The sequence below is a fragment of the Aythya fuligula genome, chromosome 7, assembly GCF_009819795.1.
Source record: "Aythya fuligula isolate bAytFul2 chromosome 7, bAytFul2.pri, whole genome shotgun sequence".
In the NCBI taxonomy this organism is placed as follows: domain Eukaryota; kingdom Metazoa; phylum Chordata; class Aves; order Anseriformes; family Anatidae; genus Aythya; species Aythya fuligula.
This window is the reverse complement of record NC_045565.1, coordinates 32,696,796-32,719,243: the sequence shown is the minus strand read 5'-3', so window position 1 is coordinate 32,719,243 and position 22,448 is coordinate 32,696,796. Positions and strand designations below refer to the sequence as shown.

The 22,448-nt window shown below is 41.6% G+C and overlaps 1 protein-coding gene across 5 annotated transcripts in view; it reads left to right on the top strand.

The window, feature by feature from the left end:
* Positions 1-22,448, top strand: part of FGFR2 (fibroblast growth factor receptor 2) — a 79,535-nt gene that overhangs the window by 47,229 nt on the left and 9,858 nt on the right. For 3 of the 5 annotated variants that reach the window (XM_032191095.1, XM_032191094.1, XM_032191092.1), the window contains 7 exons: positions 1,975-2,165; positions 4,725-4,869; positions 6,892-7,094; positions 15,387-15,538; positions 18,809-18,930; positions 19,513-19,623; positions 20,377-20,567. In XM_032191095.1, the coding sequence (XP_032046986.1) occupies positions 1,975-2,165; positions 4,725-4,869; positions 6,892-7,094; positions 15,387-15,538; positions 18,809-18,930; positions 19,513-19,623; positions 20,377-20,567 (1,115 nt within the window). The remainder of the gene's footprint in view (positions 1-1,974; positions 2,166-4,724; positions 4,870-6,891; positions 7,095-15,386; positions 15,539-18,808; positions 18,931-19,512; positions 19,624-20,376; positions 20,568-22,448) is intronic. The other 2 variants (XM_032191098.1, XM_032191093.1) reach the window with 1 other exon arrangement.

Here is a 22,448-nt window from a genome sequence, read left to right as displayed (position 1 = left end):
TGGGACAAGAATGCAAGAACTTTCCTTTTACTTCTTTGCTTGACCTTTTATTTTTTTTGGTAGAGGAAACGTTTGACAGTCATCAATAAAAGATTAAATCATTGATGGCTATCGGGATAAACTAAACACATTTCGTGTGTTGATGCTGGCATAGTAGGAACTTTTCCAAGATGTTTCGGGCCTCATTCTCTGGTTTGTTTAAGGGCAGCAAGTAAGGTCACAAAGGAAATCAAACCCTGATGTGGAGAAATGAAACATGAGGCCTACTGACTTCTAAAAAACATTTTAAATAACATTCTCTAAGGTTTCATTTTATACTGAAGGCAGCTGTAATAAGTTTTGGAAGATGGTGTAAGGTTTCTATTAAAGAGAGATTTTGCTTGCTGTTTTTGTACCCAAATGAAGGAGCGAGGGAGGTGAAATTAGAGCTTATTTAGCATAAGGTGAGAAACTTTAAAAAGGTTTCTCCAGAACTGTAAAATAGCAATTTATATGTTCTACTGTAATTTACAAATTAAAAAAAAAGGTTAAATCATTCCTAGATCTTTTGAAAATGACATGCATAGCCATGGAATAATTTAATAAATGCAATACAAATGCACTTTTGCCACAAGTAAAATAAGACTGCTGCTTTGTAGTATGCTGCCAGCGTAGCCTCGGTGAATAAATTCCCAGTAGATGTTTGCTGCATGCCAAATATATTGGACTGTATGAAAGATCCCATTGTTCCAAGGGCATCATTATTTGCTATTACACTCGCAATGTTTGCTTGTGAAACAGTTTATTGGAAACTAGTATGTTTAAGGAGTGCTTGATTTGAAATTCAGTTGATTTGGCTCTTAACGTCAAAGCTTTTCCAGTGTACAGCCTCTAAAAATAAATATTTAGATTCACTCTCTTTTTTTCCTGATCTTCGAAAGAATTCCTGGAGCAGGAGAGAAGCTCAGGCAGTGATGAGCAATGGGATCTTCACTTTAGATTCATAGGTTGAATGTGTACATAGGACATTATTAACTTTTTATTCTTGTAAAAGGAAAAGGCAGAGTTAAGTTTTCATGAAGAGGGAGTTCCCACTTAGATGATGGAAAGCCACATCTTTCTGAAGGTTTTTTTGGGGGGCCAGTGGTGTTGTCCATACTGCTCACTGGATAATAAAAAGATTTGGTAATTAGTGCTGTCATTTGGAGGGCTTTCCCTTATGTGATGGTCAAATGAAAAGTCCTTCTGCTTTGCCCACTTGCCTTGTTCAGAAAAAAGGCTGCTGGTGGCCCTGGAGAACTGGGAGCTGGGCTGGTGCCCTGCTTACCACCCAGGAGATCTGAGCAGCTTTCAGGCTTGGTGAGGGTAGTGGAAAGCTGCCTCATCATCATAGCTGAGGGCAAGGCTCCCTCCCATCCATGCTTTGCTCATGCTTTACTGTCGCTGTTTTATGGATCAGTGCTTTGAGAAGCTGAGCTATCTGGTATGTGTCCTCCATGGTGCCTTCCAGTGCTGAGGCTTCTGCTAGTTTTGAGAAATTCCTTCTTATTTCAATACCTTGTTGATTCATTTTAAAATATATATATATTAATCTTCCTTCCTAACTTGTGGAGATTTAGTCCAGTTAGTATGTTTCAAAACTCTGAGGTACTTATTACAGTAACTCTTGAAAAAGAAAAGAAGGCATTTTACTTATTTCTTGCTTGATTGGACTATGAAAAACGCGTAAACCTTTTAGGCAAGGTTTTTCCCCTCCCCCCAAATAGCTATTCTTTATATTACAAGTGTAGTGCTCAAGTCATCTCCTTTGAACTGCAGTTTTTGTTATACGTTTTGGCTGCAGTGTTATTTCGGAGGAGTCAGCCAACAGGCTTACAGGGCTTTTTGGCTCGAGTTCACTTACAGTTTTCTTGGCAGCTCTGCTTATTTATGCATCTTTATTTCTCTCTCTTTCTCTCCCTTGCTCCCTCTCACTCGCCCTCCCCATCTGAGCAGAGCGATCACCGCACAGGCCTATCCTCCAAGCTGGCCTTCCTGCAAACGCCTCTGCAGTAGTCGGAGGTGACGTCGAGTTTGTCTGCAAAGTCTACAGTGATGCTCAACCTCATATTCAGTGGATAAAGCATGTAGAGAAGAATGGCAGTAAATACGGACCAGATGGACTGCCGTATCTCCAGGTTTTAAAGGTGAGGCATTGCAGATGCTAGCGGTGGTGACAACTTCTATAAAGCATTGTATTTAGTTGATGTGAATCCAAGAATTCCGAGATCTGAACCTCTTTTGAAAGTGGAAGTGTTTGTCAGAAACAAAATAAGTTAGATAAACGTTTGGTAGTCTAAATGCTAATTATGCAGCTTATAGACACATTTTTTTACACTTCCTTGAAGTCCTGTATCTAAACATTCCAGGAATGACTTATTGAGAAAAAAATAATAACAAAAACCCTCTTGAGGATCTTTATTGACGTTTATATATTGTTAGAGTGCATCCATAACATACTGGGAGTATGTGCTCCATTTCTTTCATGTTCCCTCAGCCTATTTATTTCAAAGACTGTAGTTACGTGACACCTGCTGCCAAAAGTTTGTTGGAGGGTTGGGTTTTCCGCATGCTGAGCCTTCAAAGATGTCTGTTTTTCCCCAGTGTGATGTGGCATATCAGTGGCACCGGGTTGTTCTGCACTGTGGAGTTTTCTGAGCTGGTTGGTGTGGCTTTGGATTTAAAAACAAAACAAACAAACAAAAAAAAATAAGCAGAAAACAAGCAAAACCCAAACCCTCAACGTTTTGACCCTGATGCTTGCGTGAAGTGGAAGGCGTGTTCATATGATGTGTTGGTGGTGGGACCGTAGACAGATTTGTGTCCTTTTTGGGCAGCAGTTACATTGTTCTCCTGTGTTATTGGTCTATTCTAGCATTCGGGGATAAATAGTTCCAATGCTGAAGTGCTGACACTGTACAATGTGACAGAGGCGGACGCTGGAGAATATATTTGTAAGGTCTCCAATTATATAGGGGAGGCCAACCAGTCTGCCTGGCTCTCTGTTCTGCCGAGTATACAAGGTAACAATGTTTTTTAAAGAAAGCTGGATGTAGAAGCTGGAAAAAATGGTGATTTGGGAAACTGCAGGCAGCTTGTAGGATAACTCCTTGGCCTTGTGGTATATTTGTAATCCTCCTTTGGTGATGCAACTGGTATTAAACCAGCAGCCATGGAAAAATTCCCACAATATTCTGTGTGCACCACAAGCTGTGGTTTCTGATGTTGATCTTCATTCTGTCTTGTATCTGCTTTCTCTGTGTGTACACATTTATGTTCAGTTTTGTTCTTAATTCTGCATACTTCTGCAATTCACATACAGGGTACTTGTTGGAAATATAATTACAGTCTAATTGGTGTATTTACCTATTTTACACACATACGGGTGTATGTGTGTGTGTGTATATATATATAGATATGAAACATTCACGTAAGTAGCCACTGAAGCATAGGCCAGGTCAGTTGAGTCACTTATGGCCTCCTACATCACCTGCAATGCTGCAGGGCTGGGAGTGTTTCCCAGTTGTATTTGCCCATTATTGCTTGGATTATAATCCTTCGCGAACAATACAGATTGGCAATGATGTGTCTACGACTCACAACTAAATTTACTTGAAAATGATTTAGTAAAAATTTGCTTATTCTCTCATCACATACTTCAAAGTGATGTTTTGCAATGGAACAGAGACAAAACCCAACAGCATCTCTTTTTAAAATAATTTCCCTAAGTCTCCATAAGAGAGTCATTGGCACTGATGCCCTGCTGTGCACATCCTGGGACAGCTGGAAAGTCCCAGGTCTAAAAGCCTCTGGATTTTGGATTCAATCTATTTGTAAAAGTTTGGATAAAGACTGATACACTCACTGGTTAGCCATGTAATGACCTGTCACGACAGAGATCTAGCAAGTCCAGAATAAGAGCAGAAAGAAAGTCTATTTTTTTTCCTCTCTCTCTCTCTCTCTCTCTCTCTCTCTCTCTCTCTCTCTCTCTCTCTCTCTCTCTTTAAGATTTAGAAAAATATATATTTCTCCTCCCTGGTTCTTGCACCATTGGGATCCAGTTTCTCTCTACATCTGAGAGCCACAACTGATCCTCTCTGAACACGAGCATAGATACCTTCCTACGTGACCTGTCCACTGTGGTCCTAAGCAAACCATCAAATATTACTGGATTTCAGATTGAACTCTGAGATCTGGCAACACTGCAAAATGTACAGCATTTTAGTGCAGTGGATGATGCAAGTACCACAGATTGCTGGAGACATTTGTTAAGTGGTAGCCTTGGGAGCAGAATTTACCTTCTTTCATCCTTTCAGAATATATTTTTATTCCTCTGAAACAGGCAACTACATGTGAAGGATGCCACGTTCTGTCCTACTGTGTTTTCTCTCTGTTTTTCTTTCAACTCTTTTATTGAAAAAGAAGAAAAAAAAAACTTTTGTGGGTTAATTTTTCCATGTCATTTGATTGCATGCATGTCTAGGTGGTGAGTCTAGGTCTGGTGAAGGGTGTTGATGACTTTCTGAGGTGAGCTGGGACCTGTTGGTAAACGCCTTTTGGATGAGGGACTGTGGATGGGGAAGGAGCTTTGCATCTCTCCACCTCTGCCTTTCCAAAGTGCAAAGCCCTGTGGCTTCATCTCCCTGTCCACAAGAATTCTCTCAATGTCTAGCTTTTTCTCTTGCTTCCCTCTTTTTTTTTTCTAGGCTGCCGGTGTTAACACCACGGACAAAGAAATTGAGGTTCTCTATATACGGAATGTAACTTTTGAGGATGCTGGGGAGTATACATGCTTGGCGGGTAATTCTATTGGGATATCCTTTCACACTGCATGGTTGACAGTTCTGCCAGGTATACACTGCTCTCTTTCAGTGGTTTTTCCTCTTTTTTTCCCTTGTTGATTGCTGCAGAATTAGCACAGCTTCTGTCTCAGAAAATGACTTCAGGTTTCCTCAATGTTTTTACAATGATTTTATATGAATATTTATTTAAAGACACTTGTCTCGAGCCAATGGATTGTCTTGTGACATTGTAATTTGCAACTACAAAAACATTTAAAAAGTAAAATGCTATTGCAGTTAATTATTTTTTACATCTGTTAAATGTTCATCAAAAACAATAGGAAGCTGCGCTTCCTTCTCACTTAAGTGTGATAACTGAAAATCACCACATCAATCATTGTAAACTTCAAGAGGAGGAAATTCAGAGTTTCTTAAGAAGCTTTGGGACTGATTTGGCCATAATCGTGTACTAATTTGTCAAAGTACCTAAGCTATTCAATATGCTGAAATTCACTTTTACCTATCATCCAAATTTTAAATGAAAATTCTAATTTTAATGTCGATGGATTATGTACAGAAGCAGTGCCTTCCATATCTTGGGAATCAGCTCCATGCATCTTTAAACATTGCATGCACTAAGAAAACAAGTAGTCATTTGCTTTTACTGCAAAGCATGTCTTGCTGTTCTGGGGTTGATGATGTTTCTGTCCTTAAAAGAAACAAACATCAATGTGCTTTATTGCCTGAAAATTGTTATCAGCTGTTAGAAGATGTAACCATAGTTGGTTTTGACACTAGTCAAATGTTCTTGTTTATAACTGTTGGCAGCTGCCTTAAGAGTTCCTTTGAAAAAATGTGAACCACCTGAGGTTTGCTGGGTCATCTTGTGCTTACCATTTATTAATTGTTAATCCTGAGTAAGAAGTACAAAACCTGCATGTGCATATTGCTGAGATTCATTGTACATGAGTGAAACTTTCTGCAGATAATTTCTTACCCCTTTTTAAAATACGCTGAATGAGGCAACATTACTACATTTCACTCATACGTGAACACCAAGCCTGCGTGGTCTGTCACCAAGCAGGCAGGCAGTACCAGTGTAAAGCTTGCTTTGCTAGCAGTGTTTGCATTTTGCAAGTGCTTGAACAGCATACTTTAACCGACTTTCTTGAATGGAATATTTTATAAGCCTCAAACAAAGCACAAGAAAATTTCAGCTTGAACGTGCATTGCTTGTGGAGTGACTGCTGATTGCTGTGGAATGCTGTTTATCTGGGGGGTAAATCCCAGATAAGGGATTAGGGGACTGTGTTTGCACATATAACTGTCTCAAAGACGATTTCAAAATGGTTTCAGTCACAGTAACAGCTAGGTAGAACCACTCCCACTAAAACCTAATCTCATAGACTAGCAACTGCTGTTGAAGTTCCTTAAAATACCCAGCCGTAGCGTGGCTGACAAAGGAGCACTCACTAAGACATGCTGTTAGCAATTCAGTGAAATTTTAGAAACATGGTGAGGGACCATCCCACCTTCCTTCTGTGTTATAAGCTCCCAGAGAGAATTTTGGATAGACAAGCAATGCAGACTCAAGCCCCAACTTCTGTTTGCGAGTTGAGACATTCTTTCAGGCTGGCAAATTCAGTATTACATCTTTAAACGTGCCTTTATGTGGTTAAAAATAATTACAGTGCTTTTGAAGTTTGACTTGAGCAACAAAATGAACCTGAACCTAGTTTGAATACTTCAGTTCCTTCTTTTCCCCTGAAATTAGACTTGATCATTCAATATTTTGATGTGTGTTTGTCTACCTGAGCAGGCAGACACAAGTACGTGTCTATTTATGCCTACTTAGGTACACAGGCACACACGATGGCAAAATGAGAAGTTAAACCAGTGATCTGGAGAGACGCATTGTTCCCAGATTGCAAAATAGCCTAAATATCCACAGTATTCTGAGTGTCACGAAGTCACAGCAAGAACTGCTGATATTTTACCATGTCATGTTGTTCCAAGCACTGTGCTGAACTATACTTGTGCTGTGTGCTAACTCTGTGGTGTGATTGTTCCCTCCCGAAAACCTGCGATCCAGCTCCTGAAAAAGAGAAGGAATATCCGACATCTCCAGACTACCTGGAAATAGCAATTTACTGCATAGGGGTCTTCCTGATCGCCTGCATGGTGCTGACGGTCATCCTGTGCCGCATGAAGAACACCACCAAGAAGCCCGACTTCAGCAGCCAGCCGGCTGTCCACAAGCTGACAAAGCGAATCCCTCTGCGCAGACAGGTAACAGAAAGTAGATAAAGAGTTTGAAGAACTTTTACCAAAGCACCAAGCCAGCACATCCTTCTGATGGGAGCTTTGTTTGGAAGGGGCATAAATGAGCGTTAAACCAAACCGCATTTAGGGATGGTTTTAGGCTGGCACCTAGGAGGCTGGCATGGGAAGAAAGCACGTCTCAGTGCAGCAGTGTGTGTCTCAAGGCAAGGAAATCAGGGATGTCAGAGCAGAAATGTGAAAAAAAAAGGAATACATTCTGTATTAGCAGTCTATAGATGGAAAAAAAAATCTATTTGAAGTATTTTGGGGCCTGATCCCACAGCTTTTTGAAGTCAATGGAAAATTTTTTAGTGACTTAAATGGACTTTGGAACAGAATCCTATTTAATTGTGTATTTATAATGTTTCTAAGGTGACTATTATTGTAGTAACTAGGTACCAGATACGGAGAGGTGTTTTTCGGGAAAAAATTTTAAGAACGGAGGGGAGAGAATTTCATAGCTCAGCATCCAGAATCCACCTCAAAATAGAAAGACTGTAATAAAATAAAAATAGGGGAAACACTAAATCAGATCTCAGGCAGTTGGTTAAGATTCTGACGTTTCTGAGTGAGAAACAAAAGCGAATGCCAGATGTAAGATGCACACAACAGGATTGCACGAAGTAGATTTTGCAATCGCTTGTCACTGGCAGCAAGCATTTCTGGAGAGGGCAGCGCCACGAACAACAAACCAGTTGAACAAGTAACAGGCCTTTGGCATTGTCACAGGCCATCGCTTGCCAAAACAGCCCTGATTCCCACATACTATCGTCTCCTAAAGACTTCTTTTAATATGTTTTGATTGTCTTGCAGTGAGTCTTCAGAATAGACAGCCAGACCCACACCCAGACCGCCAGCGCTGCGAGGCTGAGGGCAGTCTGCAGCTGAGGCTTTGGTTCACCTCGTTATTAACAACAGGGACCTTTTGTGGGGTTTGGATCTGGTCAGGGCAGTGTGGATCTGAGGGTTTGGTTCATCTGCAACATTAATGAGTGGGGTGACATTTCTGCAGGTGGTTCTTGTAGCCTGTCCAGCACGTTAGCGCTGTCGCAGTAATACCCTACCTTAAAACTAGTTCTTCAGTAGAGGTGGGTATATGAAAGTTTGGATGTGCTTAGAGTTAGGGTGGAGCTTGGTGTTGGGATTTCAAACGGTGTTTTTGTTTTCTGAATCTACTTGGTTAGAAATACAGCAGAGGAATCCCTCCTGTAATGCATCAGCTGTCATCCTCTAAGGGGTGGTGTCTCACAAAGCCTTGAGGTGGGGGACAGGAGCTTTGTCCAATATGAAAAAAAAATAATAAATATATATATATTTTAGCAAAAAATTCTTATTTTGTTTTACTTGCTTTGCCATATTTTAAATTTATTCTGTGATTTTACGCATTTGCTTGAAAATCACTGGAGAGGAGAGGTACTCTGAGTATATTGCAAAGAGTGAGAAGCCCTCAGCTCAGCTTACACATCTCCGTGGCTAAAATTCAATGTAGATTTCTGGACAAAGGCGGCTTTTCAAATGTTGTATGCTTAAGTAGAAAGAGAAAGATAAATATTAGCTGCTTAGATAAAAGGCATGTGTTAGACTTCTGCCTGAAAATAAAAGCATCATCATAACCCGGAGATAAGTTGATGGCTTAAAAAATGCCCAGGGTTTGGTGTGAGCTCAGTTGTGTCCGTTGAAAATGGTTCCTTGAGGGGAAAGTGTTATTTCAGTGCGTGTGACTCCAGTGCCAACCACTGCCCACAGTTTTGCTGTTTATCATTAAATGATGCAATATGGAACTTCTCCAAAGCTATTGTTTTCACAGAGGGAAACATCTCTGTCTTATAACATGCTTGTCAGGTCAGTTTTTATCGGTTAACTTTGTTTTCCTCAAACTTCTTAGCAGGAAAAAAGGCATTTTGCTTTTAAAAGTGGGACTATTTGTTTGAAAAACAATACACGTTTGAAAGTGAGAATCCTATTTCAACCCAGGAGCAAAAATTCCATCACTCTCAATTCTCCTGACTATCCTTTCATTTACAGGCCCTTTCATTTAAGGGCTCTCTGCTGTCATATTTTTACAGAGGAAAACAGCTACTATAAATATTAAGAAGAAATCTGTATTTCTGTTTCTATGATTTCACTGGTCATCTCACTGATTGTTCTGGATTATAAAGGCAGGATGAGACCAGCAATCCCTGGAAACTTGCTCATCAACCATGAAGATTTCGTAGATTTTCAGTTATCAGTCTTGCCAGCCTGTAAGGCTGCAGCAGTTTAGTTTCTGCATCTTTTAAAAGATGGTTTTCAGTTTCAGAACCATTGTCACAAATCAATAATTAAAAGAAAAAGTAATCCAGGAGGCGTTTTATTTAATGGGTGTGTTCTTCTGGGTAGTTCAGATTGGTTTGTTGTATCACCAGGCTTGCTTTTTGGTTGGAGTTTATTTGTATTTCAGATAACTGTATTTACAGCCTTGTAGGGCTTTGTCACAGACCCTATATTTAGAGGCGTGGGTGCAGAGGGCTCTCGTTTGGCTGCGTGCTGTGCTGTACAGAGGAAGAGCAGAAAAAGTGGCCAAGTTGTTGGGAGGATAAGTGCGAGTGAGCAGGGGAAGTGCTTGTGACAGGTAGATGGTGTGAGCGTGGCAGAGAGCCGGGGCCAGTGGATGTGATTTCTTGGGATTCCAGGGAAATGAGGCCATGTATTGGGGTATTTGTGATATTGTTTTGGAAGCTCGCCACTTCGAGGTCAAGTTCCCTAAGGATCTGGATATTAAAATAATACCAGTTCAAGAGGAGGCATTTGCATGGCCATGATGCCATCTCGTCTAAGTGGGATAAGAGTCTTGCTGAGTAACATATGGTTTGATTTGCAGGCCTGGATTCTCGTACACTGACTATTTAGTCTGAGCTACTACAGGATTTTATCATTCCCCACATGCAGGCATTTTTTCCTGCCAAAATGTGGTTCTCTCCGCATTCATAGGAAGGGTCATGATGAAGTCAGGAATTATCAGTTCCCTCCCCCTGCAGTCCTGTGCCTCACTCGGATCTGGTACTTGGTTTTTGAAACAGAAACCACTTACAGGGAAATCTAGCAAGCAGAGAGCTGCAGTGCTCCCTTGGGATTAGCCATGCTCTGCATGGGAGCACCAGCTCGCGAGGTGGTGGGAAGAGAGATTTGCAGGAGTGAGCATTGCGGGCTGGTTTGCACCATGGGCTTTATGTGAGAGGTTTTTCCAACTGAAGGGTAAAGAATAGTTGTTGATAGGATGATTTTGTGAACTTTGGACCACTCATACATACTGCTCATACTATCTGTGTGTGTTTGTCTTAGAAAGGAGGAATGATCTTTTTTGCTTAGTATTTTAAATACATTCACGTTAATTTATACGTACTGTGGTTGTTCATAAACACACAGTGAACATGTTTGTGATGAGCAAGGACTGGTTGGTCTAAAGTAAGACTGAGGTTCACCAACCCAGATATCTGTATTCAAAATGATGGTGGCATCTGGAGCCTGAGAAAAAGAAGAGTAATCTGGAACAAGTAAAGAACCATAGTATTGCATGTAGTGTTGAGCTGTAAAAGTATCATTCATTTCAAGGAATAGCCTCTGAAATGCAAAGATTAATAGATAACTTGTAGTAGGAGGTGTTTCAAGGGATTTACTGCAGTATGTACTTTAGTTTCTTGCTTTATCCTTGGGTTTCTCTATATAGAGACTGTTGACTTGCCTAGTTGTACTCTTTGTTATATTGCTGTTATTGCTGTTATGCAAGTGCTTTGAAAGTCAATCTTTTCATGAAAGGATTGTGCATGTGCAAGTGTTTCAAATGCTAGTACTTATATCACGAATCTTTAGATTCCATCTAGTGAATTTAGCTTACATTTTCCTAGATCCTGTCGCTGAGATGGGGCATTTCTATCAACAGCTAATTGCATTTCTTACCAGCTATATTTATATACATATATGCATATGACTTCAAATTAACTTTTATAGCAGAGCCTTCAAAAAGACTGACAATTATAGGAAATCACTGCATGGCTGCTAAAAACTCACAGCATGAGTGCCAGAACTGACAGATCTAAGCTTCAGGATATGGTATAAATCATCAGTGGAGGAAAACACCCTTCATAATCAATTACAGACAATTACACACTGCTCTGCAGCTGATTTTGCCACATGGCATTTAAAGATTCATTTAAGTTTTAAATGCTCCACTGCTTAGAAATGCTTGCGAAGTATTATCTCAAAGCTGATTAAATACAGCATGTTGGCTGAAGAACAAATATATAGTTAAAATGGGGATGTAACAATGCCTTGGTACATGAGGTTTGGAGACAGTGGGCTTTTCTCCTTCCACAGTCCAGGAATGGGGCTGAGGATCTGGCTGAGGCTGATATTCTTCTTGGTTCTGACCTCCTAGAAGTGGAAAGAAAGCACACAAGAAACATTTTATGTTGGAGAGCTACCCTCCTGTTGAGGTTGACATATAGCACAACGGCCCGTTCAGCGTTCTGCTTCTGTCGAGCTGACTTCTGCCCTCCTTGCTTTAATCAAGCTCCCAAAATGTCTTCTCAGTGTAGCATCATTGCTTAAAACAGGCGTTACCAATGCAGTGAGTAGAGCATGCGGATGGCTCATTCGCCCACATCAAGGTGAACCTTTACTTCTCTGTCCCAGTTCTGCTTTGTTCCCTTGTCACATCCCAACATAACAGCATAGTGGCATGTTTTGGTGGGCTGGGAGATTGCCCACAAAGGTTGTGCATTTTGACCAAATTTTGACCTGCTGCTTCATGGCACCTGGTAGACCCCAAAGTGGCCATGGGTCTGTATATTGTATAACTAAAAGCTTGCTCTAAAATCTCAGTATGACCTTTGTTACCCCTGAGTCCTACGTGCCTTGAATTGTTGCATTGAAACCAAAAAAAAGCACTCACATACTTGAAAGCAAGAAGAAAGAGATGTGGGGTTCCTCGCAGGACCATCACTGCTTCTTGAACCTGCATGGTAAGGGTCTGGAGGGTGGTGCTGCAGGTGGAAAGGGGAAAGTTGCAGGCTGGAAAAAGGCTTTCTACGTGCTATTACTTATGTGTACACTTGCAGATTAAAGTTGACCACATCTACTGACCTTCAAATATGTAGGGCTTTCCTCATTGTTTTATAGTGCACTCTAAAGCAATGAAAAGAGATGCTTAAAGGATGAGTTCAAAGGTTAATTCTTTACTATTGCATAAAAGGGAAAAGGCCATTTGAAAACAGAAAATCTCCTCCAACTGAAGTCCAGCCTGGGTTGGCTTAGTCTTTTCTGGAGCAGACTTTTATAGCCCTTCAGCTCCTGTAACCACTTGCACTGCTCCAGTTAGTCAATCAGAAGAATATTCCCTGGGAGTGCAGTCCATTTTAATTCTCCCAGACATTGAGTAGTTCCTCTGGATTTCTCATCGTTCCTCTCCAAGCTAATGTACTTCGGTTAGCTGCAGCCTCTCCAGCCAACTGTCCATTTATTATGTGAAGTAAACATGTTCAATTGCGTTGAAAGGGAAATTGGCAAAGTCTTTCATTTATTTTCCTATAGCATTATTATTATTTAACTTCTGTGTTTGAAATGCATCACTGGAGTATTTCGGTTTATTGCATGTTTACATTTACCAGTTTTTACTACTCTAAGGTTCTGAATTGTGAGTGTAAGAGCTAGTGGAAAGATGGAGCTTTTGCAGAGATCTGGACAATGTCTAATAAAAATATTATATCCCTGAAGAAAAAGACCCCGGGACATTTTGGTCTGTTTCTGGTGCCCAAGGGGTATCATCTAAATTTTGCAGTTTCAATTCCATGCCTTCATATTGTCCCACAAAAACATTGTCTGTGATGACAAAGGAAGGCAAGAACATAAACATGAAGTTTAAAATAATAAATAATAAATCTTGAATAAAAATCTTGGAAATAGGAGAACTGGACTTCAGGGGAAGACTTCAGGGAGAGAGGAGTTGCAAAGCTGTTTGTACATTTATTGGTGGTTCATTTCATTCAGCATCATTTTAAAGCTGAAATCATGAAAATGAGGGGAAAAAAAAGAAGTCAAAATGCAACTATGGGCCTGGTTCTCCTGCTGACTTGCCGTGCAGCTCTGAGCAAGCAACTCAGCTTCTGCAGGTGTGTTTCTCCGTGGGCTGGGCACAGCAGCGCCCCTCTCTAAGGGCTCTGTTCAGTATTCATTTACTGGTTTATTTATGGCTACACAGTCTACATTAATAGCTGTTTTCTGTTTGTATCCCAAGTGGTCACTGTATTTATTATGCTAGAGGAATGTGCCAGGTACTTATATTTGCAGAAAGCAAACACTAATGCTAACGACAGTGGGATGGGCGAGGGGGAAGGCGGTCCAGCTCTCGTGTTTGAATGGATGCTTTATTTGTGCGGTTGTACTTGCTCGTTCCTAGACATACATCTCCATGCAAGCAGAAGGTGGAGTTTCTGGTGTCAAGGAAAGTCTGTCAGTCAGCTGCAAAACTGGTTACCAATGTTAATCTTTTGAAAGCAGTCCTTAACACGTTGTACTTTCTGAAACCCCTTTCCAGTCTTAATCTGTGGTCCAAGGAAAATGCGCCGAGAACCCAAACCTGTTTGATGGGATGGGCTTGGAGTTGTCTACCTGGAAAAAGACCTCTAAGCCAAACGTTTGTCAAAATCATGATGAGAAGTCTGAGAGCCATATCCTCCTCCTGTCAAAATGCATTGTGTAAGAGCACGATGTGGTTGCAACAGCCTTTCAGCCCCATGCTGAGAAGCTCGAGTAACTCGGTGGTTTGTAATTGTTAGTTGGATGTGAGTGCAACATCGTGCTCCCTTAAATTACCAGGTGTCACAGAGACAAGAGGATTTTGTGTTCGTATCACTGTATATCGCTGACTTGCACTTTAACGCTATTAGGATCTGTTTGCCTATAACAGCTTTTATTACCTAGCTCTACGACCTCTGAAACTAAATTGTGACCTGGTGACACTTTACATAAGCAAACTTGGTGTGAAAGTTGACTCCAGATGACAAGGAGAAAGGTCAAGAGGGGTGGTTATACTGATGATGGTCTAGGCTTCCAGCTTGGGGGCGAGGTCCTGACAATGCTGGACAAGAAGCATCTTCTGCCACCTGACGTGAGGATGGGTACCACCAACTGCATCGCAACGTGACCTTCATCCCACTGTGGCCACCAGCTACAGGCTTGGCACAGATTCTCCTGACCTGAAGAAAGAAGGAGGATTTGCTCTTACAAGAGGGGACATGGTGGCAATACAAGCATTTTTTGTATGCGTTTTTGCAGGCAGCGGGCTGTTGGCAGGTTTAAGAGAAGAACCTTATGGACAATGCACCATTTTCACCAACAGAATTTTTATTACATGGATGGAATAGCTCGTGCTTCTGCTTTCAAAGCAGCTATCATTAATTACCTTTGATGCTCTCAGGAAAATGTATTTTTGTTAAGGACGATGACAAGTAATTCTCCAAAGTGAATTACATTTTGAAGTGTTGGACGTGAAAGTTTTTTTTATGAACTCTTTTCTGCCTCACTTACAGAATATTCACTTAAGAATGTAGTTCATTGAAAACTGAGGTACCCCAACTGTTGTGATAGCTTTTTTTGATACTTTCAATATTAAACATTTAGAAAACATGTGAAGGGATATCCTCCATTTTCTACATAGTAACATGCCTGTGACCGTGGTCACTGGCACTGGTGGAAAAAATCAGGGGAGTCTTTGTAAAAATGCCATTTTTAAATTAAAAAATGAAAATTTCACTCTAGTATTTCTAGGTGTTGCTATTAAATTTTGTACTGATTTGGAAAAAAGGAATGATGATGTGGGAAGCTAGAAATGAGTAGGAGAGAGCTTATCTGCTCACAGTAGAAGCTGCCCACTACGTATCTGAGGGTGGTGATGTAAATACTCACTTGATTAAAAATAAAAAAATAATTCATCAAATTATAAGAAACATACATTTAAATTCCCTTCTGAGTTGAATGTATTTTAGAATTTTGTTCAGTGGTTTACAGCTCATGGGACAGACTGACAGGGCAGCGATTGCAATCAGTTTTGTGCCTACGGGGCGGTGTAAATGTAGGAGAAGAGTTCACTCCAAACAAGACTGGAGGTTCAGTCCCTCATACCACTGTTCTTAGCTGGCTTGGTTTTCATGTACTGCTGTTTTTCAGCTTTTGGTCCAAGATTACATCTCTTCCTCTTTTTGTTTTTTGTATCTTGCATTGCAACAACAGGTGTCGGCCGACTCGAGCTCCTCCATGAACTCCAACACACCTCTGGTGAGGATAACTACTCGCCTCTCCTCTACTGCTGATGCCCCAATGCTGGCAGGAGTCTCGGAATACGAATTGCCAGAAGACCCGAAATGGGAGTTTCCGAGAGATAAGTATGTTGCCCGTTTCCCTTAGTGCTACCTACGTGTATCTATACAACTTGACTCAGTATGAGAGGGAGCTTCTTTCCAAAGTCTCTCAGGGTTTCTTTAGCTGAAAGAAAATCTCAATTACCTGAACCTTCTATGAGGATCAAGATCCAATTCAATTATCTGAATTATTATTTTTTTAAATGGAAGATGAATTTTCTCTGCCTGTTGCTCTGATTTATTTTCTGAGTTCTTAAAGGCTTTCAGATACTCTGCTGAAATCTAACTCCTCAGTTAGGAGTGAATCTGAAACTTTATTTTAAAATATGCATGTATATGATCTAGACTGGGAGAGATATCAGTGTGCAACCGTAGTTAAAGGGCAGATTTGCCCAAGCATTACCTCTGTACATTAAACCATGTTTTTTAGTTTGGTACATTATTGGTCAATGTTTATAAAATATGTAATAGAATGTCAAATAGGAGATAGACAAAAGTCTGGAATATGGTATTAGAAAACTTTTCTTTCACTTAGATCTTATGGAAAGGTTTTTCTGGTGCTTTAGTATTAACCTATATTAGTGGTGATCATTTTTGATTTAGCAGGGCATTTTGCATATTATGTACTTGTGTGTACAATTTCTGTGGTTTAAAAGGGCTAGGTTTCAAGCAGAATGTACTGAATTTTGATACATTTAAATTAACAGGGCTAAATAATTCTTTGAAGTCTGTTGAATAACATACAAAATGAGCTGCCGAATAATCAGAGCTATGATCATATTGCTTAATATAAAGTTGGCATGTAAAATAGATAATAGTAATACAGGTAGAGCCAGGATTATATATGAAACCTGATGCTAATTTTAAGAAGTCTTTAGGTGGATTTGAGAAACTAACACCTTTTATCATGAACAGTTTTCTTTGAAAGCTCAGCACTGTAACTTTTGGATAGCAGAGCCGTAATTTTGAACCTCCTGACAACTGTTCTGGAAATTATTTTAATTATGTAGCTGAAAATTAGTGCAAAAAGCAGTAATTGCCACCTGCAGGATTCTAGTCAACAGTGGGGGCCTGTATACATACTTCTGTCAGCCCATACCCTTGGGGGATACACTAAATGCGGAAAATTTTAGAGTGCTAAACATTAAAAACCGACATTCAGCACAAATGTAGGTGGAGCAGATTTCCAATGAAAGGAGGCTATTTAGAGGCAGTTTATTAGGTTGGGGGGCAAGAGGCACACAATGAGGGGTTTGTTACTTTAGTCCTAGCAGGGCAATAGCACATAAATTAACCAGTTTCCAATGCAAATGTTTGTTCTCTGCCAAGATCCTAAATTCAATTTCAGTTCTGGATAAAGTGCAGGATGACCTCAGCATAGCATATGCTGCCCTTCAGTCTTTGCACCTTTTTAAACCAGCGTTTGCTTTAGAAACCAATCCAAAACAGATTGAGGAGTTCTCACCACGGCTGAGACCGTGCTTGACAAAGTGTCCGTGGGCTGCCCTGGGGAGGAATCGTCCTTCGCTCCTCTCTCTTCCCTGAGCAGATAAGCAAGGAGGGTTTGCAAACCACTTAGCCTCGGTCTAACAGCCTTCTGCTGATGGTATGACAACCCCCTGGGATTCATGGGCGAGGACAGAAGTCTGTGCTTTTGGCAACCAGCCCCTACCTGCATTGGATCTGTGAATCCTGCTTTTGGCTATGGGAAGCCACGACCGTAAGAACTTGGATATGAAAGTGCTTGTCCAAGTCTGGCCCCAGCACTGGATAACATTAACTGGATCAAGTTCACTCAGCATTCTCCATGACATCTGCTTCAGCCCTGCTTCTGGAGTTAAACAATGTTCTTTGTGGCAAAAGGAGACAGAATCTGTGAGCATTGTGCTGGAACAAAAAATAGATCTTGCCTAGAGGCTCAGACGTTTTTTGTATATTGTATTTTTTGTATTTTATCTTTTTATCCTCCTCGAGTTGGGATTGAAGCCTGTCTGTTAGAGCTGAGTTTTGCAACCGGGGATGTGCTCCACAAAGTGCAGTGGCATAGGCAGCTGGCCCAGTTAGTGACTGCTCCTCTTAAAAGGGTCTTTACATCAACACAGGATGATAACGGGGCTCCACTTTCCCCCAGTCTGCTTCCCGCTCTGAGCAGAGCCCGGGTGCTGCAGGGAGGAGGCGTCTTCTGCTACCCTCAGCCATGACATCCGTGGCAGCAGCGAGCCTGCAGCCAAGAAATAGACTGTACCAGAGCCAGCTGTGGGCGGATAAAGGCTCCCGTCTCGCCCCTTAAAGGATCAAAGTGCTGGGGAAATGCGTGAAGATGTAAGAAGAGCGATCTTGCTGTGGACGGGGTGGATGCGGAGACGGCAGCGTGTAGGGGACGCCGAGCCCTGCCAAGTGCCTTCACGGCAGCATCCCCCAGGGACAAACCCCTCCCTGCACGCCCATCCCCGGCCTCGTTTCCCCGCTCACCATCGTCCTCCCTCCTCTTTCTCCCAAGAAGGCGGCCCCTGACCTCCTCCTCAGTTTTGGGGAGAGGAGCGGGGTGATAACTGTGTGTGATAACTGCCTGCAGCTGCTGCCTGCTGCACTGCTCTTGCTGCCCTGCGTGATCCCTTCAGCACAGGACATTGTTAAGCAAATGTGTGTGGTTTGCATGCCCAAACAGAAAGCAAGGATGTGAAGTTTGAGCTAAAATTAGGCTATCTGGAAGTACATTTGAGTGTTTCCTCTCTGCTGTTGTACCACAGGAGTTTGTAAAACCTAAAACATCCACCCGGTTTTGATACCACCCTTTGCCATACGAACCATCAGCTGCCTGACAGCAAACACATGGCAGCGTGCGCAAAGAAACCTTTCTTCCATCTCCTTGTGGGCTACATACAAAGAAGAAAACGGGCCACGATGACACGAGAGGCAGGGGTGCTGCTGCCTGTTCCTGCATCCTCAGTTTCGGCTGCAGCCCGATGCTCTCTGCAAGCTCTTCCCCTGCAAGCAGTGCATCCCTCCAGCCAGCCATTGAGCACGGCCTCTCCCGTTACAAGCACAAGGGCAGCTTAAAAGCTGGGTTTAGCAACTGATCTGCCTGTATTAGACACTCCCTGCTCTGTCCCTAAGAAAACAGACCGCAGCGTGCGTGAAAGCCGATGCGCGCCGCGCGTCTCATTAGTTCCATATGATAAGCGCTTCGTGCCGCAGCAAGTTGTTGAAAGGTTTTTATATTTAGCTCTGGAATTTCACTGCCTGCGCCCCTGCCCCAGATGCTGTGTGTTAATCTCCTGTTTACACCTCCAGGCTGACGCTGGGTAAACCCCTGGGGGAAGGCTGCTTTGGGCAAGTGGTCATGGCCGAAGCGGTGGGGATTGACAAAGACCGGCCGAAAGAAGCGGTGACTGTGGCCGTGAAGATGCTGAAAGGTAAGAAAATTGGCCGAGCAGGGTCCGAGGCTGCTTTTAGCCACGAAAAGTTTCCTTTGCGGCATCTGAGCTCTGTCAGTGTAGGGGGGTCAAAGTGCACATAGCTGACCTCAGCCTTCGGTGGTTTGCGGTGTAAATCTGGGCTCTTGACAGCCTGTTTATCTTTAGCCGCGAGTATTTGGATGTATTGGCATCGCGTGGGTCTCCCTGCTTTTAGCTGAGCTCAGTTCAGCAGCAGTCCTCGCGTAGATCCTAGAGTAGGTGGTTGGGGTCTGTTTGCTTTGAATTTAATTATAAAGCTAGCTTTTAGGAAAGGCACGGTTATTAAGGGTTGATAGTTAAAGACAGCATTTTTATGTCTTGTATTACTGACTCTTAACATATGACTGAAGAGGCAGTCAGTCCATCAAAGAGGCAGAGATTTTTCATTAGGGCATAACACATGACTTTGTATAATGCACAATGTATAGCAGGAAACAGATCGCATATTCTACATTTTGAAGCACACACTTTATAGCAGCTGGTGAGCCTTAGAGAAGCTGGCACGATAGAAAATATGAACTGCACCTGTGTCTTGTGCAGATGATGCTACAGAAAAGGATCTGTCGGACCTGGTATCAGAGATGGAGATGATGAAGATGATTGGAAAGCATAAAAATATCATCAATCTTCTTGGCGCCTGTACGCAGGATGGTGAGTAGAGAAAAGAAAGTAAGCCAGAACTTTCACACAGGTCTCTGAAACTCATTAATCATCATTTCCAAGAGTTTTTAAGGAAACAGTCATGCCGTGATGGGATTTTTAGATATTTCCCTAGCTTAGCAGCGATATTTTAACTTCTGTGTCTCATTATATTTGCAGCTTTAATATGAGAAAGGGTACTATATCATATGAAAACTCTAATCCCTTGCTGTAGGGAAAAATGGCATTTTCCAGTGGCTTTACCCACATCTGTCATTCTGAACTGTCAGTTCTGCTTTTGTGTCCCTTGAATTTGAAATGAGTAATTTTACTCTCTGTAGACCACAGTGTTTTTGTTAAACTGTAATTATGTAATGTAAATAAAGTCATGCAGAAAGGCATGAAAAATCTGGAAATTAGAAAATTTAATGTAACACTTTCACCTTGTTTGAGATCTAGTGATATTTTGCGTCTGGAAATGTCTGCTTTCCATGGCATGGTCTGGAGGGAATAGATGCTGAGTGGGTCAGGATTAAGGTGCCTTCAGTTGCTAATTGTAGCTCTACCACTATGCTGCTATGTAGCTTTGGCCAGCCACTTAGCAAACACTGGACTTCCTTTTCATTCAAGTTGTGCTTACTGGTTTTGCAGTTAAACATTTCTTAATCCAGTTCATTTATCATAGAACACTGGAAGATTTTTTACAGAAAATCGTTTTACCTTTCGACCTTACACCGGTTTTTCCATGGCTCTGTTTACCCAAAGGTCCACTCTATGTGATTGTGGAATATGCTTCAAAAGGAAACCTGCGTGAGTACCTGCGAGCACGCCGCCCCCCTGGGATGGAGTATTCCTTTGATATTAACAGGGTGCCAGAGGAACAGATGACATTCAAGGACTTGGTATCCTGCACTTACCAGCTGGCAAGAGGCATGGAGTACTTGGCTTCACAAAAAGTAGGTAGAACTCAGTAAATAGCATGCAAAGTACTTGGTGCGTATTTGTTTTTAAGTTTGGTTTTGTTCTTGTGTTGCGTACGGTCAAGAATTCGTGGGGAGAAGGACCTTTCTCAAACAGGTTGCATAATCCATACAGAAGATCAGTGGGAAAATTCATACGCTTAGTTTTATACAAATGTTTAACAACATTGCTAAAATGAGGTCTGGATTCAATCATTTAAAGTAAATATCGCATATCTATCTGCACTTTGAGTTCATAAGCACAGGTAATCACTTGGTTATAAAGTCACATTACTCCACCCATGAGACAGTAAGGCATCGTTTGCATTCTGTTTGCAATCAGACCTATCAAATAGGCTCACACAACGATGTAAAATAAATTAATTCAGTTACTGAAAGGGTTTACAGAATGATAACAGGCAGAGTGCAGAAGATCACAAGGTGACCAGGCAGAAATTGTGAACAGAAGAGACAAAAATAAGTGGAGTGAACTAGTCACTGTAAATTATGCACTGTACTTGAAGCTGGCCTTTGTCAGGATAAAAAGCTTGTCAAAAGAGTTTATTTATCCTGTCATGTCCCTAGACACTTATTGCTTCAGCTTTTCTTCAAACAGTTTTTTCAACGAGTACCTTGATTAAATTACAGTCATGGAACCTTAACTAGCCCTGTATGACCATCTAAGCATGCTGTGGGTTGGTGGGCAGGCAACCACACGCACCCTGGGTTGAGTTTGGACCCAGTGTCTAAACCAGAGCATCAGATGTTGATGCTAAGCACCTCCTGCAAGGTTAGTGGGATTTATACCAATTTCCAGGTGAGTCCACTCCCAAACATGGGGCTGTTTTTAACCAAAGAGTAGAGCTGATCGTGAGCCTCCAGTCATGAGTTTTTACTGTTTTTCTGCGCTTGTAGAGACTGAGGGTGAGAAAAGTCCAATTTTGCTTTTATTCTTTTGTTTGGAAACTAATTCTCAGTGCAGTAGGGTAAACATGGAGATGTGTGACTCCAGGACAAGACCCTCTAATAGAGTTAGCATGAGTATTGTATTAGGTAAAGCACCTTAGGATATCTTTTCCAAAGGTTAGTGAAACATTTGGCTGGAAATGAACCATGTCCCAAGGAAAAAAAAATTGTTGTGAAAGGAATAAAATATATTTTTGGCAAAACTTGAGAAGCTTTGAAGTGCTGTTGAAGGACACTTCAAGGTGTGTTCTCCCACAGGTGCACATGGCAGAATCATTTCATCTGTGGTCCAGTTCCTTTGCAAAAACACCTGATTGGTGCTGTGTTGAACTTGACAAAGTGTTAAGGCATTGCACAAGGCACGGGGAAGAGGGAAAACAAAGGCAGCACATAGAAAAACTGTGCATTCCAGTTCTTCAGATATCCCACCATTTCTGTTTGTATTTCTCAATTTTTTTCCCCTTAGGGATCCATTTACTGAGCTGGAATAATAAGAGAGCTGGTCTTCTCACGGTATTTCCACCATGCAGGAACTGTGAGAAGGGCAGTGTTCTTGTTATTTCAATCTAATAAATTGCTCACTGACCCTTTTAAAAAAGAACAAAACCTAAAAAACACACAGTAATCTCTCAGAATATAGTTTTAATATATGAAAAAGATATGTGGGTGCCTACTCCAGTTTTTGCCTTGCAAGTAGTTGTACGTTGCAAATGGGGTATTGTTTCTAAGTTGGATGAATGCTTTTTAAAATTCTGTTGATGTGTCTTGTCTGACATGCCGGTAGAGTGCAAGAGCCACAGGGAAACTTAAGATGCAGGGGCTCACCCAGACCACTGCAAAAAAGACAGCAAATCACTGGGGCCAGAAAGCTGGCTGTGAAGCCTGCCAGGCATGGCAATCAATAATGGCACC